The sequence below is a fragment of the Toxotes jaculatrix genome, chromosome 9, assembly GCF_017976425.1.
Source record: "Toxotes jaculatrix isolate fToxJac2 chromosome 9, fToxJac2.pri, whole genome shotgun sequence".
Lineage (NCBI taxonomy): Eukaryota > Metazoa > Chordata > Actinopteri > Toxotidae > Toxotes > Toxotes jaculatrix.
Genome location: NC_054402.1, coordinates 13,130,486 through 13,149,213, shown reverse-complemented (window position 1 = coordinate 13,149,213; position 18,728 = coordinate 13,130,486). Strand labels below are relative to the sequence as shown.

General features: G+C 41.5%; 2 protein-coding genes across 4 annotated transcripts in view; both read right to left on the bottom strand.

The window, feature by feature from the left end:
- sept4b (septin 4b) overlaps positions 1-6,828 on the bottom strand; it is a 41,645-nt gene extending 34,817 nt beyond the window's left edge. Inside the window, exons 1-2 of the mRNA XM_041045590.1 lie at positions 6,609-6,828; positions 2,586-2,593 (exon numbers count right to left, since the gene is read on the bottom strand). Of these exons, the coding sequence (XP_040901524.1) occupies positions 2,586-2,593; positions 6,609-6,660 (60 nt within the window). The 5' untranslated portion in view covers positions 6,661-6,828. The remainder of the gene's footprint in view (positions 1-2,585; positions 2,594-6,608) is intronic.
- A 1,590-nt stretch (positions 6,829-8,418) lies between these two features.
- Positions 8,419-18,728, bottom strand: part of limk1a (LIM domain kinase 1a) — a 51,365-nt gene continuing 41,055 nt past the window's right edge. For all 3 annotated transcript variants that reach the window (XM_041045585.1, XM_041045586.1, XM_041045587.1), the window contains 12 exons: positions 18,164-18,379; positions 17,719-17,824; positions 16,957-17,168; positions 16,233-16,419; positions 15,862-15,948; positions 14,375-14,506; positions 14,139-14,198; positions 13,575-13,640; positions 12,927-13,095; positions 12,697-12,752; positions 11,933-12,090; positions 8,419-11,779 (listed from right to left, as the gene is read on the bottom strand). In XM_041045585.1, coding sequence (XP_040901519.1) covers positions 11,605-11,779; positions 11,933-12,090; positions 12,697-12,752; positions 12,927-13,095; positions 13,575-13,640; positions 14,139-14,198; positions 14,375-14,506; positions 15,862-15,948; positions 16,233-16,419; positions 16,957-17,168; positions 17,719-17,824; positions 18,164-18,379 — 1,624 coding nt within the window. In that variant the 3' untranslated portion in view covers positions 8,419-11,604. The remainder of the gene's footprint in view (positions 11,780-11,932; positions 12,091-12,696; positions 12,753-12,926; positions 13,096-13,574; positions 13,641-14,138; positions 14,199-14,374; positions 14,507-15,861; positions 15,949-16,232; positions 16,420-16,956; positions 17,169-17,718; positions 17,825-18,163; positions 18,380-18,728) is intronic.

The following is an 18,728-nucleotide window of genomic DNA, read 5'->3' as shown; positions in this document are numbered from 1 at the left end:
ACAGATAAGAAGTATACACTATTTTCTTTTGTAATGCACTTTACTCCACTCTGATGGGATTAGATGATTATACCCCACATTAACCTACATAATTCATAATGACTGAAAGGCATTTGCCTTACAAATACAGCTTCTCTTCCTGTGGAACAAACTGAACACATGATGGCATATACTGTTCACAGCAAATCCCTCTTTTAGCACACATCTTTCACCCTCTCTTTATTGTTGTCTTACAGTGACCTCATATTCAGTCAAGTGTTGCGTGCTTGCTCCCTAACCCGATTGTTTGCCCTCACATCAAACTGAAAGAGCCCACAGGGCCGCCTGTCAAAGTCAAACCCACAGGCCAAAACCCCAACACTACAGCCTCGGTGTCTGCATCAGCACTGTGCCATCACTACACGCTCGGAGAACATAGCCCACACACTTCAACAAGTGGAGAGTTATACAAAATGATGGATCAGGTTTCACCGATGAGTGATACGCCACCCTCTCTCGCTGAGGGGCCCCGCAGTGAGAGTGGCACTATTGTTGGTGTGCAGATAATGTAATGGATGATAGAATTACGGCACAGGCTACAGTATAACGTTAACATCTGATACTGTATGGCGGTAAAAAAAACTCATATGACGACAAACATCACTAGATCTGTGTGAGGGAAAAGAGATCTGCTTGAGACTGTCTCGATTCCTCCTCATTTAGCACATAATGTGCTGAACAATGAACTGAACGTATCATAAATAAATGTCATCAGATCATGTTTCACACCCATCATTTGACATTCCATTGGCATAATTAGTGCTGATGTTTTGTTCACAACAATATGTACTGTCAGTGTTCCTTCAGCAATGAAATGTCAATCAGTGGAAAGACGGGTGTGGCGCAGCAAATCTGCACATTTTGCCATTCCAGTTTTCAAATGAATGCAATGAGTGTGCACACACTGACAGTGACACCAAATGAGAAAAACAGACATAGCTACACGGGGAACGGAAGAAAGGGAAAATCCAGCATCCACTGCAGTAGCTAGCTAATGGGCTAATAAAGTCCAAGTATAGACTGCCTACACTTTGGCTGCAGTGGCAAGCAGCAACTGAAGGCACAGGAAGCTAATGGCTAGTTGAATAAAAGCCACAGAGGAATGCACCATGGTGAAGACAACCATCTCAAGAGAGACAACCGTCCCCTCCTCTATGCTTCTCTGTCCCACAGCTGGTGCTGCCCATAAAGAGTGACGTCATTCTGTGTCTGTGTATGCGTGTGTGTGAGTGCATGTGCGTGAGGTTATGTGGCATTTTAAGGCTAACAAAAGGAAGCCACAGCCACCCTCTTGCTTCACCACACCACGGGGCGTGGACGCAGGGGAAGGGCACTTCAACTATGTCAACCTGGACAGAACGATGGCTTGAAGAGGAAAGATGCATTGTGTTTAATGAGAATCACACAATGGGTTTGTTTTGAAGAGCAGGAACTAAATTTATGCAGACTTGAACATCTGCTTATTTAATCACATACCCAGCGAGAGATGTGCCAGACCATCATGAGTAACCAGTAAACACTGTCACCCAGCTAAGAGCCAGCAGCAGGAGCAGCAGCAGCCTCTGGGCCTTGGACAGATGTTGTAAGTTTCTTCACAAGGTGCTCCCTCTGGCAGCATACACTGCAGCTTTGTCACACAGGCTTGGAATGCTACTGAGGAAGGAACCAGGGTTTGTCACACCCATACAGATTCACTCCTCTCCACCCATCTGCGAACTGTTCGGGCTTGAAAACAAACATGCCCCCCTTTCATCCCCACTCAGATGGACTAAACACAGCTGCAGGGCTTTGGGATGAGACAGTGACAGGGAGAAAAGGAGTAAAGAGGAGGGAGGGGGTCAGTTTTGACACTGAGGTGACAGGCTGCTGGCTACTAGAAAGGTGATAACTGATGACCACCATGACTCTGAAGGTACGATACACTTCAGAAGAGTTGCCGACTCTGCTGAGGGATGTTTGAGCAGAAAAAAGGCAGTTATAACCACTAAAATGTAAAGATTGAAACTCAGACAAAAGCAGAGGGTACACAAACAAAGCCGACGCACACAGCAGATTCTCAGTTGTCACTTAGTGAGACAAGGAACAAGAAAATCTGGGCTTTGTGAACACACCTATTCACACACAGCTATTTCCCTGTGGTATCAAGTAAAACCCCGAAGCACATAGGCGGAGATAAATCACACAAGCTCAGAGTATTCACAGCACTTAGTGAATAGGAAACATTTGTCACATGCATAATTATAAAATATTTTGCATTCACTCAGCCTGAAAAGAAGACCTCGTAGACAGAGTCTGAAATACTAAAATTTCAAATGTCAAATGACTTTTCCACTTATTTAAAACTAATGCACAAACTCCTATCAAATGAAATTGCACAAACCCCCCCCCCCCCCGAATGAGCTCCAGTGGCTATCAGGGTTAAAATGGGCTGACATCAACAAACCACAATGTCCTCATTTTGGTGAGATAATCAAGGCCAGATCTCCCTTCACCAATGGCCTACTTCATCTTCAGCAGCAGGACTGAGGAAAACTCTGGTTTCTTACCTCATCGTCTGGTCACAGGAAGATGATTGATCAGCAGGAGAAATGATTTCAAAATCCACATCCAACAGAGATCGACACATAGGAGAGGAACAGAAACACATTATCAACATTAACCTTACAAGTCAAGTGTATATGTGTCATGCAAATAAAATGCTGATAATAATCTGAAAAACAACTGATTGATGCTGACATGCTGAGGCAACATTTGGAAAGGCATCTGACATTTTTGCGGTCATTGCACGTTATCTGACACCCGAATCGCGCTCTTTCAGGACCTACCTGACATCTTCTATATTTTCAAGAAATGAAACCCTGTGTTGTCAGCAGGCTTACAACTTATTTAAACATCACTGACTGGTTAACTTTTACATTTCTCTCCGGGCTTTATCAAAGTTACTAAAAAAATGTCCCAAAAAACAAACCTCCCATGATTTTCAATGCTAAGACAGCCATGAAACTTATTCCCAGACTGAGTGACAGAGCAAATGAATTTACATAAGGACTTTCTTAAGACCAACTTGCCAACTAATCTTTCTCACATCCTACCAAAGAATCTTACTTTGATTATGATTAAACACATCATGGGTCACACGAGGGTCAAATTAAGATGTTTGGATCAGGCTCAATATCGCACTGAAGTCATTTTTGCAAAACTGTCTAAACAAAAATGCCTCAATTCAATGTGTAAATTATCACAGACACATATTGAATGCATTTATGATTAGAAAATGTCCAGATTTTGGGCAACGATAGCATCAGTGTGTGTGCAGATATCTCTGAGATAAAGCTTGAATGGTGATGTTGCCAAAGACTGTATGCTTGCTTCAAAGATTGCATGAAATTTAGTCTTCAAAGGCTGAGTGTGCCAGTGAAGTGGCTCCTGGTGGGTTTTCAGATTTACCGTGGGTGATTACAGCATCAGTCACTTCTCGAGGAATTTGGTTTTACTGAAAACAACGAGAATGGGCTGCATTAATTATTACTTGGACAGCACATTTGGAAAACAACCATTTCTAGATGGAGAAAACACCCTCCTGGTGTGGTGCTTCAGGAAACAAAGCAGGAGAGTGGCATGTTCAGTAATGAAACTGAACAATAATGAAACCGAGAGCAGACGCTGGTCCAAATTATTCATGATGTTTACCATTTTACTCATTCTTTTAGTTCTTAAGGGGCAAAACAAATTTCTTTACTCCAAGTTGCAGGTCCTGCAAAAATTACTGGCTGTGTTACAAATATTGATTCACTGCTTTAAACTCAGGACCATCACTGCCTGTAAGCTCACAGACCAGACTGCGCTGAGACACAAGTCAGGAGTTTAAAATATTATTATGGCCACTGCCAACACGTACAACTTCAGAAACAGCAGCAACGTTACAGCTGATGGACAGTGCTTCAGCAGTCCCTGCATATGGACAATATATAATGTATGAGCTGCATATTACTGCTGCTGCTGCTCTTTAAAACAGAACTGACATCAGTACACATCACTCCAGATGCACTTTGAGTGAAACTACTGTGGTGGGATGACATGCAAATAAGACTCCTGTGCACTGTTGACAGAGCAAACAAATGAACTGATAATTTAAACATCCACGACCACAGCTCTCCAAATATATCTTCAAATTTTATGGCTGAAAACATCTCATTACAGAGATGTAGACCGCATGATCCGTGTTAAATTCCTGTGCTGTACAGTAACAACTCCTCGCTTGACTTGTTAATTTTTCTTGTGGTTCATTTCTTGACCTATATGCAGAGGTGCCTCCACCAGTGATGCTGTCAGCACAGCCACAGACAGCAGCAAGGACAGTAGTATCTCTCCACAAGGCTTTCCCTGAGGAATGTTAGCCACTGCTGACTGTGCCACCCATCCACACCACTCACTTTCCTACTGGGTGCCTTTTACATTTACACTGTTTTGCCTGATGACAGGGGCTAGGTTGTAGGCTCTTCATAAAGCAGGTCTACTTGCACCTACAGCTCACAAGTCAGTTTAATTTAAAACAGAAGGTAAGTGAGAAACAAAATGCTAAATTTTATAACCACTGTCTTGCTTGAAAGGTGTTTAAATACCCTGACCAACATGTGTCAACGGCTCTACAAAGAACTGTTGCTGAAGAAATGAAGAAAAGATTTTCCAGTGAACTGAAACAGTCGAAAGTAACACACAGATGTTAGACATAGAAAAGCCAACATTTGAATTTATCGCCAAGATGTAAAAGTGGCTCAACAAAAAAATGATACGAAAGGTGAATGTTTGGGCGTGCAGTTTAACATACTGGTTGAGAAGAGTTAACACAACTAGCCATATAGGAAATTTACTTTAAAGCATGCAATAGGTCTGTTTCTCTCACCATTAAAGGCCACGTACATAGTTTCTGGTTAAACCAATGCGGTAATATATGGTATAGACAGTGTTATATTTCGATGTATTTGTGTGCTTAAGTCATTTATCTATGAAACCAGCACAAGTGAGTGAGTATACCAGAGCAACTGAACACAGAACTTGACAAATTAAAAGCTTCTACCACTGATTTTAGAGTATTCAAGTTCTCTCTCAGCTGTGGTTTATGTTTATAATGAAAATAATAAATCAAATCTGAGGTGCAACGTCAGCCATAATCAATAACATGCAAAGAAAACCACATGGAACCTCAGCACTATCTCTGTCCACTATCTGCACAAGTGCAATCATCACCTCCCACTTTCTCCTCTGCATCATCATCTCCGTACATACCACAGGGCAGCAGCTTCAGCAAGCCATAAGTTTTGATGTGACTGTCAGCTATATACTATATCATGAGACTGCGGTCCCTGAGAACTAAACTACTGACTAAACTACAGATTAATTAAGCTCATCAGATGAGGACAGGCTGAGCACTACCACAGTTTTCAGACATGATGAGATACAGGTGATATGTGTTTGATACAGTCTTTAACAGGAAACCAAGAGATGCCTTTGATGCCACCAGACAGGGTGGATGTATTAAGTATGAAGTAGAGCTAGCCTGATAAATGGGCCGTGCCAATATATCAACCAACATTAGCTAGAAATTTTCTCTATTTTCTTTCTTCTAACATCATAATAAATTGAATAGTTTGAGTTTTGGCCTGATGATGAAACAAGACGTGCTGATGTCACTTTGCACTCTAGGAAATTGTAATGGCTATTTTTCTGATGTTTTGCAGACCAAATGATTAATCAATTAATCCATAAAATAGTCGATGATGAAAATAATCCTTTGTTGCAGCAATGCTGAAAAGCGTCATATGGACAGTATTAATTGTGTTAACCAGCTAAGGAAGCAGTTTCTAATTCCATGCTCCTACATCTGACCTTACAAAGAAAAAAAAATCTGTGAAAATTTGGCATTAGCGTGTGTGAGTGTGAAGCTTCTTGACACAACAAACTGAGCCAGAACTGCTAGTTTTACGGCTGCTGTAGAGTAAATAAGCAAACACTGCGATGGGGCGAGTCTTTGAGGGATTAAATGCAGACCTCGGCGAGTTCTCCATCCGGCTGCAGCCCTCAGTTTATCGGTCCAATCCAGCTATATCTGCGCCGTCCAGAAATAGTTTAGTGTGGCGAGTCTTGGTACCATTCTTGCATAACTGCAGAATTACAGTGTGCTGCTGCCGTTCCCGTGTCCCGTGTGGAGCTAAAACTGCCAGGCTTTTCAAGGATTTTCGTTTAGCAGGACGAAGTGTACCCTGTGTCCTGTGAGCGTGGAATTGCTCTGCACCCATAATAAAATCTGTACTCTCATCTTCGGCTTATGAACCTGTCTAAAATCTGAACTTTGAGCCAAGCAGGCCCGGTATCAGGACAGCGATGCGTTTTAAATGTGCACCCCCGTGTGTCCTTAATGAATAAAAAGCGCGATTTAAATGAAAGATATTTTGGTTTAACTGAGGGTCAGTGCAGGCAAGAGGTAATTTAAGACAGCAGACGAGCATCACCTGAGTAATACCACATCCCACACGCAGTGTCAGATGTGAGAATGGCACTACAGTACTCACCGTGGTTGAACATTGCGGACCGAAACCGGTTGTTGCTGGACGAATTTTCCATCGCACAAAGTTTCAGTTAGCGCTAACAGCTGCGTCCTCCTCCTTCTTCTTCGGTATTTCCTTAATTTCCTCTCTCAATCTGAACACAACTGCGGTGAAATGACAGTCTGTGTGTAGTGTTTAACCGGACAAACCCGTCCCCCCCTGTGCGTGTGTGTTTGTGTGACTGTGAGTGTGTTTGGTAGCAGCGGCACAAACGCACTCACAGACGTTTAAACCGAGGAAGATGTTGCCAGGTTCGACTGAGAAAAAGTAGTCCATTACGTTGTGGGACACAACTCCAGCCCCATTTCGTTTTAGCCTACTTTTTTTCATATTTTTGGAAAATTAACAACGCCGAATTCTCTGTTAGCAGTTACTGTTTGCTATGTTTAGCTGTACTACTGAAAAAATTGTTATTAAATGACTGTTACTGAAGAAAACGTAAAAACGTGAGGATTCTCAGGCAGGTTCAGTTGTAAGGAGCGTCTTTTTTCCTATTTCGTGGCGAGTTTCTGAGGTAATAGTATCCTCAGAAAGTGCAAGCCTCGCCGAAACAAAAATTGTGCGAAACATGTTTGAGTGGTCAGACAGTTAATCGGACTCTAAGGGTTTTTTAGTAGCCTCCTAATGACGATGCTGATTTTGATGAGTAGCGGGTCAAACTCCAATAACTAACTTTGCACCTGTCCCTTTCACCTCACACAGTACTTTAACCTCATGTCTCTCTTTACGCACCTCCCTCATATTTTGAAAGGTAAAAAAAAAAAAAACAAGCCGCCTTACTCATGCAAAATGTAGCCGAAAAATCCAACCCGAATCGCTTTTCCAGCCCACTCTTTAAGAAAAAGTAGCTCAAATGGGCGGAAAACCTTCCAAACTTGGCAACACGGACTGATGAGCCTGCCTCCCGCCTGCCGGGCTAGTGACGTCACTAGGCACCCGCTGCTGCTGCAGCAGGGTCTAAATGAAAACAATCGCACGTGGATGGGAAGGGAGAAGGGTCATGTGCAACTGACTTAATGTGGTAAGTAAGCTGATATATTATCCCCATTATTATGATAAAAAATTATAATAAGTAGAAGTACAATTGTTGTAGTAAGAGTAAATAGCAGTGGCACTAGCTCTGGAGGTGGTAGGAGCAGTCACAGTAGTAGTCGTGGTGGTAGTATTATTCGCAGTACCATCAGCGATGGTCGTGCAGTTTTCAGCATTATGAATACTTTTACTTTTGATACTTCTGTTTTGCTGATAATGTCTTTGTACTTATTGTACATTTTGAGTTGAAAGACTTTTCCTTAGAGTGTTTTTACTGTGTGGTGCTGTGCTTTTTAATTAAGTAAATGACTAAGTACCTCTTTCCACCACTGGCGTTTTGCAGTTAGAAGGCGTGGCATTGGTGTATAAACATATTGTATACATGGAAGGGAAATCAGAGCAGCTGTGTTTTTTGACTATACTGCATGAGATTATTATCCTTTTTGTTTCATCATGAAAACGAAAAGCAGAGATAGATAGTGACATCTTGTGGTTGATTTGTACACATATTTCTAATGAATTCACCATCTTTTTTTTTTTTTTTTGAACAGAAGCAAGCAACGTTTTAACCACTTTAATGTAGCCCAATGTGTTTGCCTCAGTAGTGGAAAAAAAGCAAATGATGAGTGTGTTACTGAGGTGTAATGGACTAACAGTGACTGAGAGAAACATCATTAATGAACAAACACTTTGAGTCTTTGATTTGTTTAAGGAGCAACAGTTTTATTTTTAGCTGTGACAAAAGAAAAAAAAAAACAGTCGCCTCCTCAGAGTCTAAATGTTCATGTTCAGGATTAAAGTGCAGAATTGTTTTCACAGCTTGTGTAAAAAATTAAATAAGACAAAAAAAGAAATATAATATTAAAATATAAAAACTGACGATGGAGATCTGGAAAATATAAATATGGTACAGAACAAGGTGAAATCTCATACAACATAGTATCAGCAATGATATTCAATCCACTTGAATCAGGCTTGCACTTATGATACATTAAAAAAGGAAATCAGTTCACGTTTTTCGAGTCGTTGGCAAGGCTAGCTTACAACAAAGGCACAGCATTGTTCAGAGGTAACGATCCTTTGCAAAGAAGTGCTGCTGAAACATTCTCATTGATGATCAACACGTCCTCACAGACACATCTAACATGCTCAACATGGCTCAGACAGGAATGGAGACAGAAACATGGCAAAGCCGCTCATGTACAGTACATGCCCACGGACGAACACATCAACCAGGAGGGGCTTGTTTTACAGAAGCGTATTTTGTGTTATCAGCCTATATATTGACAGAAGGTTACATGCTCTTTGAGTCTCACTGTTACTGTTGAGTACTGCTTTCCTAAAAAGCTGCTGAATTAACTGAATTGTGATGTAAGCTCCAGAAAAGTACGGCCCTGAGCCAAAAGAGTGTGATGAGGAGGTGAGAGGTGAGACAGGCCAGTTTAAGTGCTCTGTTGTCAGAAGGACCAGCAGTGGTTGCAGCCTCTGTGGGCATCACATATGAAACTAAGCAGTCAGAAACAACACAGAACATCTTTCACAAAGGACCAGTCTGTAGGCAGCAGGCAGAGCTGGGACATCATATCCCCTTGGCAGCAAAGACTGGAAAACCTTGCCCCTTATGAGCTACTCAACTGGACATGACAGTACTTTAAGGATTTTGGAGACTTTTACTTGAAAATGGAAAATATAATCAATATTGCCACAGATGTAGATAATTCAATCATGATCACATGGTCCAGTTTGCTATCAAGAGGATAAATTCCCCAGATCCCATTTTTACAGTTGAAAGGCTCTATCAGTGTCTTGCATTCATATATCAACCTGAACCGACATAATTTATTTCCTTATCACAAGTAGCCCAAGAGAGGAAATTAATAAACATGGCTTCAACCAGCCATTTGGTAATATAGTGCAAATTAAAGTACTCAGATCTATACAAAAAGATTTCAGTGGTTATATATAAAAACAACAAATGCTGTGGGGGTTTTTTCTCATGTCCTTTTTAGCCTGGCATTCTCTGTTGACTTTTTTTGTCTTTCGTTCTTTGTTTTCTTAGTTAAAATCACAATATTTAGAGACAAAAATAGCTGGGTTTGGAAGCTGAACAGACCTACGTAGTACATCATGCAGCTCGTGAAAACAACAGCAGAGAATTAAAAAAAAAAAAGAAAAAGAAAAAGAAAGGTTTTTACATTAGAGACAGAAAGGTGCAAGAGAGAAAACTGACCAGTGGAAGAGATTATTTCTGAGGAGTGCGCATATCTATGCAATGCACGCAGACAGATGTAAGGACAGACACGTATATCCAGTGATATTTACAGTTAGTATTTACATGTAAACAAACAGTGGGTCATCCACAGGAGGAGAGACAGATAGGTGGACAGACAGCTGACATGATGAGACAGTACCTGGCGATATTATCCCCACACCTGAACTACTGTACAGTACATGAGATGAATAATTAATAACATCGATTGCCCTCAAAATCATCATATAGTATATAATTTGAGTTCATCATAATATTTAGATTCAGGTCTGTAAGTTTAAAAGGGCAGTAAACCCTTACTGATGGTCCAGTATGCAGCACACACCTATGGCTATATGAAAACTCCAAGAGGGTAGATCAAATGTTCAGAAATGCTTTTTTGATGGAGCAAAATGACAGAATGTAACATTTACTGAGCTTGAACTGAGGGTTGGAGATGTTTTATGGTTTTAAGATTCCTCATTTCTCAAACCTTAAAAGCCTCTAACCTGCCACAGTGTTGAGAATGTAGAAGAAAACAACAAAAAAACCCCAAAGCCAATAAAAAAAAAAAAGACAAAAAAAAAAAACCAATATAACTTTCAGCTGTGCCCTTTTAACTGCAGTCAAACTTACTCTCCTTAATTTCAACTGGTCGGCCAATAAAAATATGGCAATGTCGCATACGTATATAAAATATGTCATTTACATTTACAATATTTAAAACATTTACAACGTGGCCAGCTATGTACACTGGTTTGAATTCATGAGTGAAGATGCCACATGAATTTTAATGAGATACACAAATAGGTCTTAAAATTGTGGAGACAATGTACCAAATTTATGCCAGAGATGTGTACCTCAGTGTTAAGTCAGTGCTACACGATAAATGAAGGAGAGGGGCAGTGACACACACACACACACACACACAGAAGTAGGTCTGAGGTCAGAGGGACACGATGAACCAGGATCTGACCTGACAGCATTATTTACAGTCATGCACTCTTCAGTGAGCTATTTAAAGCTTGAAATGATTTGTTTGACTTGTACAAGTGGACAGCAAGTTGATCTTAACCTCTCTGTGCCTCGAGTGGCAGACGGGCCCCTCTCCATTGCACTTTTCGTAAGTTCAGTTTTGAGATCCAAACCAAAAAGCAAAATCAAACCAAACTCACACAGAAAACACCTGCACACACACACACACACACTGCACAATGTACTCTGTAGAGGCCCAAAGTGAGGAGGCTGAAGGTTTGCTTTGTGCCTTGTTTTTTGGACTACTTTATACTCATGAATATACATATTACAGTAACTACAGTAAGTATTCTTGAATGACCACTAATGTTAAATCTACATGATTCAGGAGCTGAGTCATGATTTGAAGGTCGGGTCTGATTGCATATGACATGTTCTACTTTAGCTTCGGGTGCAGCAGAATCTAGCTATCGTAGTTAATGTCCCTTGATTTGACTTTGAATGTGTGTGTGTGTGCATCTTGCACAGGTGGCTTTTCACATCCACATTTTCCCCCTGAGTCTGTCCATTAAGCCTGAGCCCCCCTGCATCTACTTCAAACATGGAGGGGTATTTATATGACTCCTCCAGCCACTGCACCACCTGAGGCAGGCGTTCGCTGCCCTGGCGACGTTAACTCAAACTTCCCCACTCCCCCTGTTGCGTTCAGTCCTGCTCCGGCTGTTCGGGGTGGGTGTGCAGGCCGTTTTCAGGGCGCGTGATGCTGTGATTCTCCCAGAAGGCCTTGTGCAGCTGGTCCAGTTCAGACACCAGGGGCAGACCAATGTCCAAGTGCATCTTCAGGTTCTCCAGCCACTCCTCCAGCTTGGAGAAAGCAGGGCTTAAGGATTAAGAAAGAAGGGCTAGGGTTAGGTTTATTTATATTCATATTCATATCATATTCATAGTTTTTTGACATAATTAAGAGGACAGTTCAGTACTGTCCCTTTAGGTAGAGTAACATTTGAGTGTGAATGTCTTGTAGATGCCTCACCGTTTGTCTGCATCAAGGTCACAGCACACAGCAGCCATGGGGAAGAAGGCTTGGGGACAATCTTGGGGACAGTAGTGCTCCAGGAAACCAGACACGTTCAGTCCGAAGTCCATTGCCCTTGGGAGGTAGTCTGGGTCTGCGTTCACCCTGCCAATTATCTGGAGGGAGCAAGAAAATCAAAGAGAGAAAGAAGAAGAGGAGTTGAAGCTGGAACTGTCACAGGAGAAGCAAAGGGAGGTCTGCTGAAAAACAGTAAACCCTCCAAACTGTAGCTGATCGTTCCCAACAGACCACAACTACAGTCTGCCTGCCTTTCAGAAGCCACATGAAGACAACTTTGTTTTTCTGCTCTCTCTAATCCCTGCACCATTGGCTTGCTAATGGTGTCCATCTGGGGAAGTCATATTCTGGGGACTTTCAAGTGACTGAACCAAACTGTGGATGGTATAAGGCCAGGCCCAACTCCTGCCACACTTTGAGGCTGGATTTTCATTCAGGCAGTAAACAGCTTTTACTTTAGTGTAAAGGATTTAATGTCAAGCGACAAGGAAAGCAACTTTTACAAGAGACAGTTAATCATATTAGTTTGGAACAAACAGCTAACCCTGTTTTATAATTTTGCCACATTTATTCCAAATAAACAGTGAAAGCATTTAAGAAATTACAAGTCTTTTTTGATTTTATTAATCAAATAATAACCTCTCTCAAATCCTAAATGTATGACTAGGTTTTTATTACTACAGGGAGGGGTGACCCTCACTTACCTCACAGAGCATGATACCAAAGGAAAAGATGTCCACTCTCTCATCATAACTCTTCCCTGCGAAGGAAAGAGGACAAATGTTTTCAGTATTTAGAAGAAATACCATACACAGTCAACAACTGTAGCACTGAAGTTACTGCAGTACTACTGAAGTGGTTGGGTGTAATTGAATAAACTGGTATCTAGGTTTTCCTGAAAAACCAGGGGCACAAGTGTCCCAGGATATCATACCGTGGATCATCTCAGGAGCCATCCAGTAAGGGTTTCCCACCACAGTGTACCTCTTCCTGCGGTCGGGCTTCTTCAGACCTGGCAGTTTGCCCTGTGACAACTTCTCCTCATGCTTGTCATCGATCATGAGTCGAGCCAGCCCGAAGTCCGCCACTACCACTGTGTTGTTCTACACAAAGAAAATTAAACATGCCATAGAGAATTAATGTTAAGCTACAAGATGCCTGTTACTGCAAGAGAGTGACAAGAAAGATAATAGCTTCAAAGTAACAGCAGTGTTTAAAACACCAGTTTACAAAGCTTAAATTACAACTCCAAGCTTCTAGTTTCTCTTAGAGAAGAAAAAAACCTCAGATGTGAGCTCTACAATACAAACTTTTGTTTTCATGTGACACATGTATAATGATCTTTCTGTTTGAGTAGAGTAAGCTGGAAGTTTCCAATACAAGTCACTTGTATGGGGCGTGTTTGAAGAAGGCTAAGTCTCTTATAGCTACTGCTAACAAAGCCCTCCTTTATTTCTGTGTCTGAATGGCCCCAATGAATGACAGGTGCACTGCGTTAAATCCTCAAAGAAAACATACTGTATATGCACAGGTATGTCCACAAGCACAGACTTTAAATGTACAGGAGTACACAAGTTCTTACCTCTCGGACTAGACAGTTGTGTGAGTTCAGGTCCCGGTGGATTATGTTCATGGAATGCAGATATGACTGAATGACAGATAGACAGACAGACAGAAGAGGACAGAAAGACAGGAAGAATAAAAAAACAAACAGAAAAAATAGAAGCCTTTAGTGGTAATCTTAAACCCATGCCAAGAGGAACAATCCTGCCTTATTTCATCTAAAGTAGCTCGTGTTGTAAATACAATAATCCAGTCACGCACCACATTCATCATTGTGGTCATATCAAGGGAAAACATTAAGAACCCATGGTCTAATCCAGCAGGAATTCATACTGTAATTTCCATTTCCATAGAGGGGAAAGGAAAAGATTGTGCACACTATGAACTCCAGTGTTGTAGCTCACTAACATGACCACTAGAGGGAGGCAGCAGTAAAGCTAACAGGAAGCAATGCACCTTCCCTTAATGATGTACTCGACAAGAAATTTTGCTGCCTTATTTAGATTCACAGGCAACCAAACCTACAGTTTTTGATAGTTTAAAGTACTACAGTCACATGCACTTTTTAGGTCTTTGAACTCACCATCCCAGCAGCTATGTCCTTGGCAAAACTAACACGCTGGTTCCAGGGATAGTTGCCGTCCTGTCAGCCCAAAAAAAAAGAAAAAGAAAACACAATTATATGTCATTGTCTTCAGTGCTGCTGATAAATCACATATGCAAGACCATTCTCTCAGTTTCTAAAAGGCCTTCCCCACGCATGTTGAATACTGAACAGGAAACACACATAGTCCTGCAGGCACACCACTCGGCTCTCACCATTTTCTTGATGATTTCCCTCAAGGTGCCTCCTTTGATGTACTCTGCGATGAAGTTGAGTCTCTTGTCCTTGTAGAGGACTCCGATGAACTTGAGCACGTTGGGGTGATCCAGACAACGCATGACTTTCACCTGATGAAACAGCGTTGAGCATTTTTACACACTGTCCAATGCATCAGCCATACATTATTGTTTCAAAAGCTAACATCTTGATCTCAGTTTCAACTGGTTGTTTTTTTTAACCAAATATCGATAATACCAGTAAAACAAAAGCTGTCTTAGCCTGACTCCTGTTGTGACTACACAGTCAAGTTAATTCCTGCTGTTACTTTTCCTATTTATTCTAATTTTAAAGGCAACAGAGAAGCTTCCTGCATAGTTCAGTGCTGCAAGTGTGGTTTAAGAGGTTACATGTGCTGCTCAGAGCACTACTCTGACACCTCTTAAAACAATTCCCTCCATGTAGACTGGGCTGTGAAGGAGGAAGCAAGTCGTCCACACACATGTAAACCTGGAATATTACCATCCATGTCTCATAATGTCTTTGAAATGTTTGGTGCATTCTTGTGTAATCTACACCACAGAGGCTGTGAATCACAGGAGAATCAGTAATGTGGGGACGTGGGCCACCTACAAACAAACATCCAATGGGAGTAATAATCATGCTTAACTGTGGTCGGGGTTTGTTTTACAGCCGCCTCTTTTACTCTGCCATCATCCAGACCAATTACAAAGCAAAGACTCAGTATTATTGTAACCGAATAGTAAAACTAAAACCCCCCACATACAGTACATACACACAACCACAGGAGAACATTTTTTGCAAACTTCAAACGTCTTAATTAGAAGGCTGTTAACTAGATGAATGAGTCTACGATACTAGACATCAAACAGGAACATCAGGCGTACTTTAGTCCCACTTTAAGGGTAACAATAACTCAAAAACACTCACAGAAGTTTCAACATCTATTCATGAATCATTATCGTTATCTTTTGAAATTAATGGAAGGACAGGAGAGAGATGAAGCTTTGTGTGGGAGGTAAAATGACTTCTGCTCATCCCTCACTTTTGGAAGAAAGGGTTATAATAACACTCCCTTTTGTCCTATATCAGAGATAATTTTATGTATTTTCCTTTCATTTATTCAGCCAAGAAAACTCTTCCTTTTTTTATTCACTCATGCCCTACATTCACACAGAGGAGCTAATTTTAACCACAAACATCAGCTCTTGGTCAAGCACAAAATCTTTTTTTCTTTCACTTTTTCAGGACACATTTTCCCAGCTGGTCCAGGAATTTAAACCTGCTTCACTAACTTTTGGGTACTTGCTGCTCCCATTTGAACACCTGGACTAAATCATCACTAATTTTTGACTAAACTTATGTTGTTATTGATTATGAACATACAGTTTTTGATCTCAGATAAAGACTCTAAATGCTATGCTCCTTAATGATGTAACATCTGGGATTGTCCTCGTCCACTCACCTCTTTCAGGAATGTTTTCTGTGTCTCATCATCAAAGCGTATCAACTCCTTCATTACCATCACCTCCCCTGTCTCCCTGTGGGTCACCTATAACCACACACAATGATGCAACAAGTCAAGTTGTGCAAGCAGCTGGGAGACATTAGTCTGAAGCAATATTAACCATAAACATTTGGTTGTGACACTGTCAATCCCCCTCCTGAATGACAGCATGAGAATTTTGAAAAGTCCAAGATGTGTTAAAACCACAAACATTTACCCTCCCCCTTAGTTATTTCAATGCTGCCATCTTCAGGACTTCTTAAGTATTACTATATTGAATGCTGCACATGAAAATACAATGGCAGTGGCTCTTAAATCCCCAAATCTACCTTTATGGCTTGTCCAAAGCAGCCCTTTCCCAGCACCTCTCCGTGGATGAGGTCAGATGGGCGGAAGATGCGGTGCGTCCGGTTTGAAACGACACGGAGCGACTCTGATCGATTCATATCCTTCCTCTGGGAGATGGGGGACGCTGCATTGCTGGAGCCTGGTGACTTATCAATGCTGTAGCTCCGCCTGGAGGGTGAGAGGGGAGACAGATGGGGTGAGGACAGAAGGAAAGAGAAAAATAGAGAGGAAGAGGGCACGGCAAAGGAAGGGATGAAGAATAGGGGAGCAGAATATTTGATTATTTTTCACTGCTGCGATGATCTCATTTGGAAATTTTCATCTGACTTCATTCTTATTGAGGGCAGATACAGTACATGCTTAGAGGGTGAGGAGAGGAATATCATAAAATACTTTTTTGGAAATCAAATATTTAATCAATACACTATTGAGCAATGTAAAGAGTGAAATCATACACTTTGAAGATAAAGTGTAAAAGGTGTTTTACACTTGCTCATGCTCTTCAGTAATGTTAGTCATTACAATACATACATAGGTGAAACTGCTGCCTTTCCTGATGACACAACTATAGGTTGAGCAATAACATTTATCACCAGATTATAACAGTGATTTAAATGTTTGCATTTCATACAGTGCAATAAAAGTAAAAGCCTACAGTAAAGCTGAGTACTGCACTAAGGCACTAAATCTGTTTATATTTCTTACGTGATGATGCGGGATCTCAGGTTGCTGATGTCGGGGTTGGGTGGCTGGGTGATGGGCAGGATGGGGCTGGGCCCCTCAGACAGAGGGGTGGAGAGGGGGCCGTCCACCTGCTCTTCAGCCTCTGAGGAGCCTCCCTCCTGCCCCTGACTGTGAGGGTCGTGTTCAATGGTGAGCTGCAGCAGCCGGCTCGTCTCCTGGATCAGCAGGTCGATCTGGAGAGGATGAGGGTTTTTTTCTTTTTTTTAGATGGGCTGGTCAGTCCAAAATTAGAACAGCAGAGATCTTTCTTACAGCTGAAAAAAATGGTCTAATGGATGAAGTCAAGCTTTATAATGCTCAGTTTGATCTGAGGTCAGAATGAGATGAAACATTAACTTCTGCTGCGTAGTGCCTTTAGCATGGATGAATTTTTGGTTACCTGATAAACCATTAGTAATGCAGGTATATTCGGGAGATCAAAGAGAATTAAACTGGTTTAAACTAAAAGCATTAACTTTTTGTTTCCTTTGCCCTCTTAATAAGTCAGTTCCTGTATGTAACTGTTCTACTTCTATTTACTGACCGTCACAATAGAGAAAATGAAAGTGGTCATTTCCTAGAAAACACTAAGAGTAAAACAGCTGGTTAGCTGTGGTAAATATTACACCATTACTTTTCCCCCCTCAGTGATACAAAAATTCAGTACACAATGGTTTCATTTGCATATTTACAATAAAGTATAATATTTCAGTGATAATGACATAGGAACACTGTGGTGAATACCTCATCCAGAGGAACATTATGAATGGGTGTCCCATTGATTTCCAGGATCCTATCTCCAACATGAATGGAATTTTTCACATCTGGACTGATGCAGTCTGCGTCCACCCTGGATAAAGAAGAACAATGGGAACAAAAAAAAAATTAGAAAGAACTCCTCAGGCACCTTTCTCAACTCATTTGAATAACAGTGACTTAGACTTCTGTTCATTTCCTCTCCCTTCCACTCGATTATACATTTTAAATGAATCTCATCTGTCACCCTGTCCTCCATTTTTGAATCCTGCCTCCTTCATCTTTTGTGCTCCACCATACTGACCTCTCTTACTCTCCCTTTCCTCTTCATTTCCAAATTGTGCTTTTGTTTGCACTTTTTCTTTGTTACGCAAACACAAAATGACATCCACAAAATATGCAGACGCACACAAAAACGGACAGACAGACTCACTGGGAGACCCTGACAGTGTGTCCATGATCGGGGCTGAAGCCGCTGGTCGGGCTGAGCGGCTGGTCGATGGCCACAGAGAAACCGCGTCCTCTGCGTCCGTTGTTGCCCTCGGCGGAAGCTGGGATGGACACCAGCGTGACCGTGTGAGGGATTCTTGAACATGGTGAGTCCGGCAGCGACACCGGGGTGACGATGGTCTGGTAGTAACAGTGACCACTGGAGCCGGAGAGAAAGAGGAATAACAGATGAGGGAGGGAATGATGGATGGAAAGTAGGAGGGAAGTTAAAAAAAACTAAGTACAGAAAATGGGAATCCTTGTGAGGTTTCTGGCTCTAAAACTGTCCATCCAATAATAAGAGGAACAAGAAGTTCTCATTACAACAGTTTTTACAGCATCACATGTTGTTGACGAGATGTTACTTTAGCTCAGCTTGGGAAAACACTGTGCAGTCATTGTTCAGGTTTGAAGGTCAGCGTGACCTCTGATGAGTCAAGATCTGTTTCATAACTCTGGTTTACAAACAAGACCATTTTCCCCCAAAATACGAAGAACGCTGGGAATTT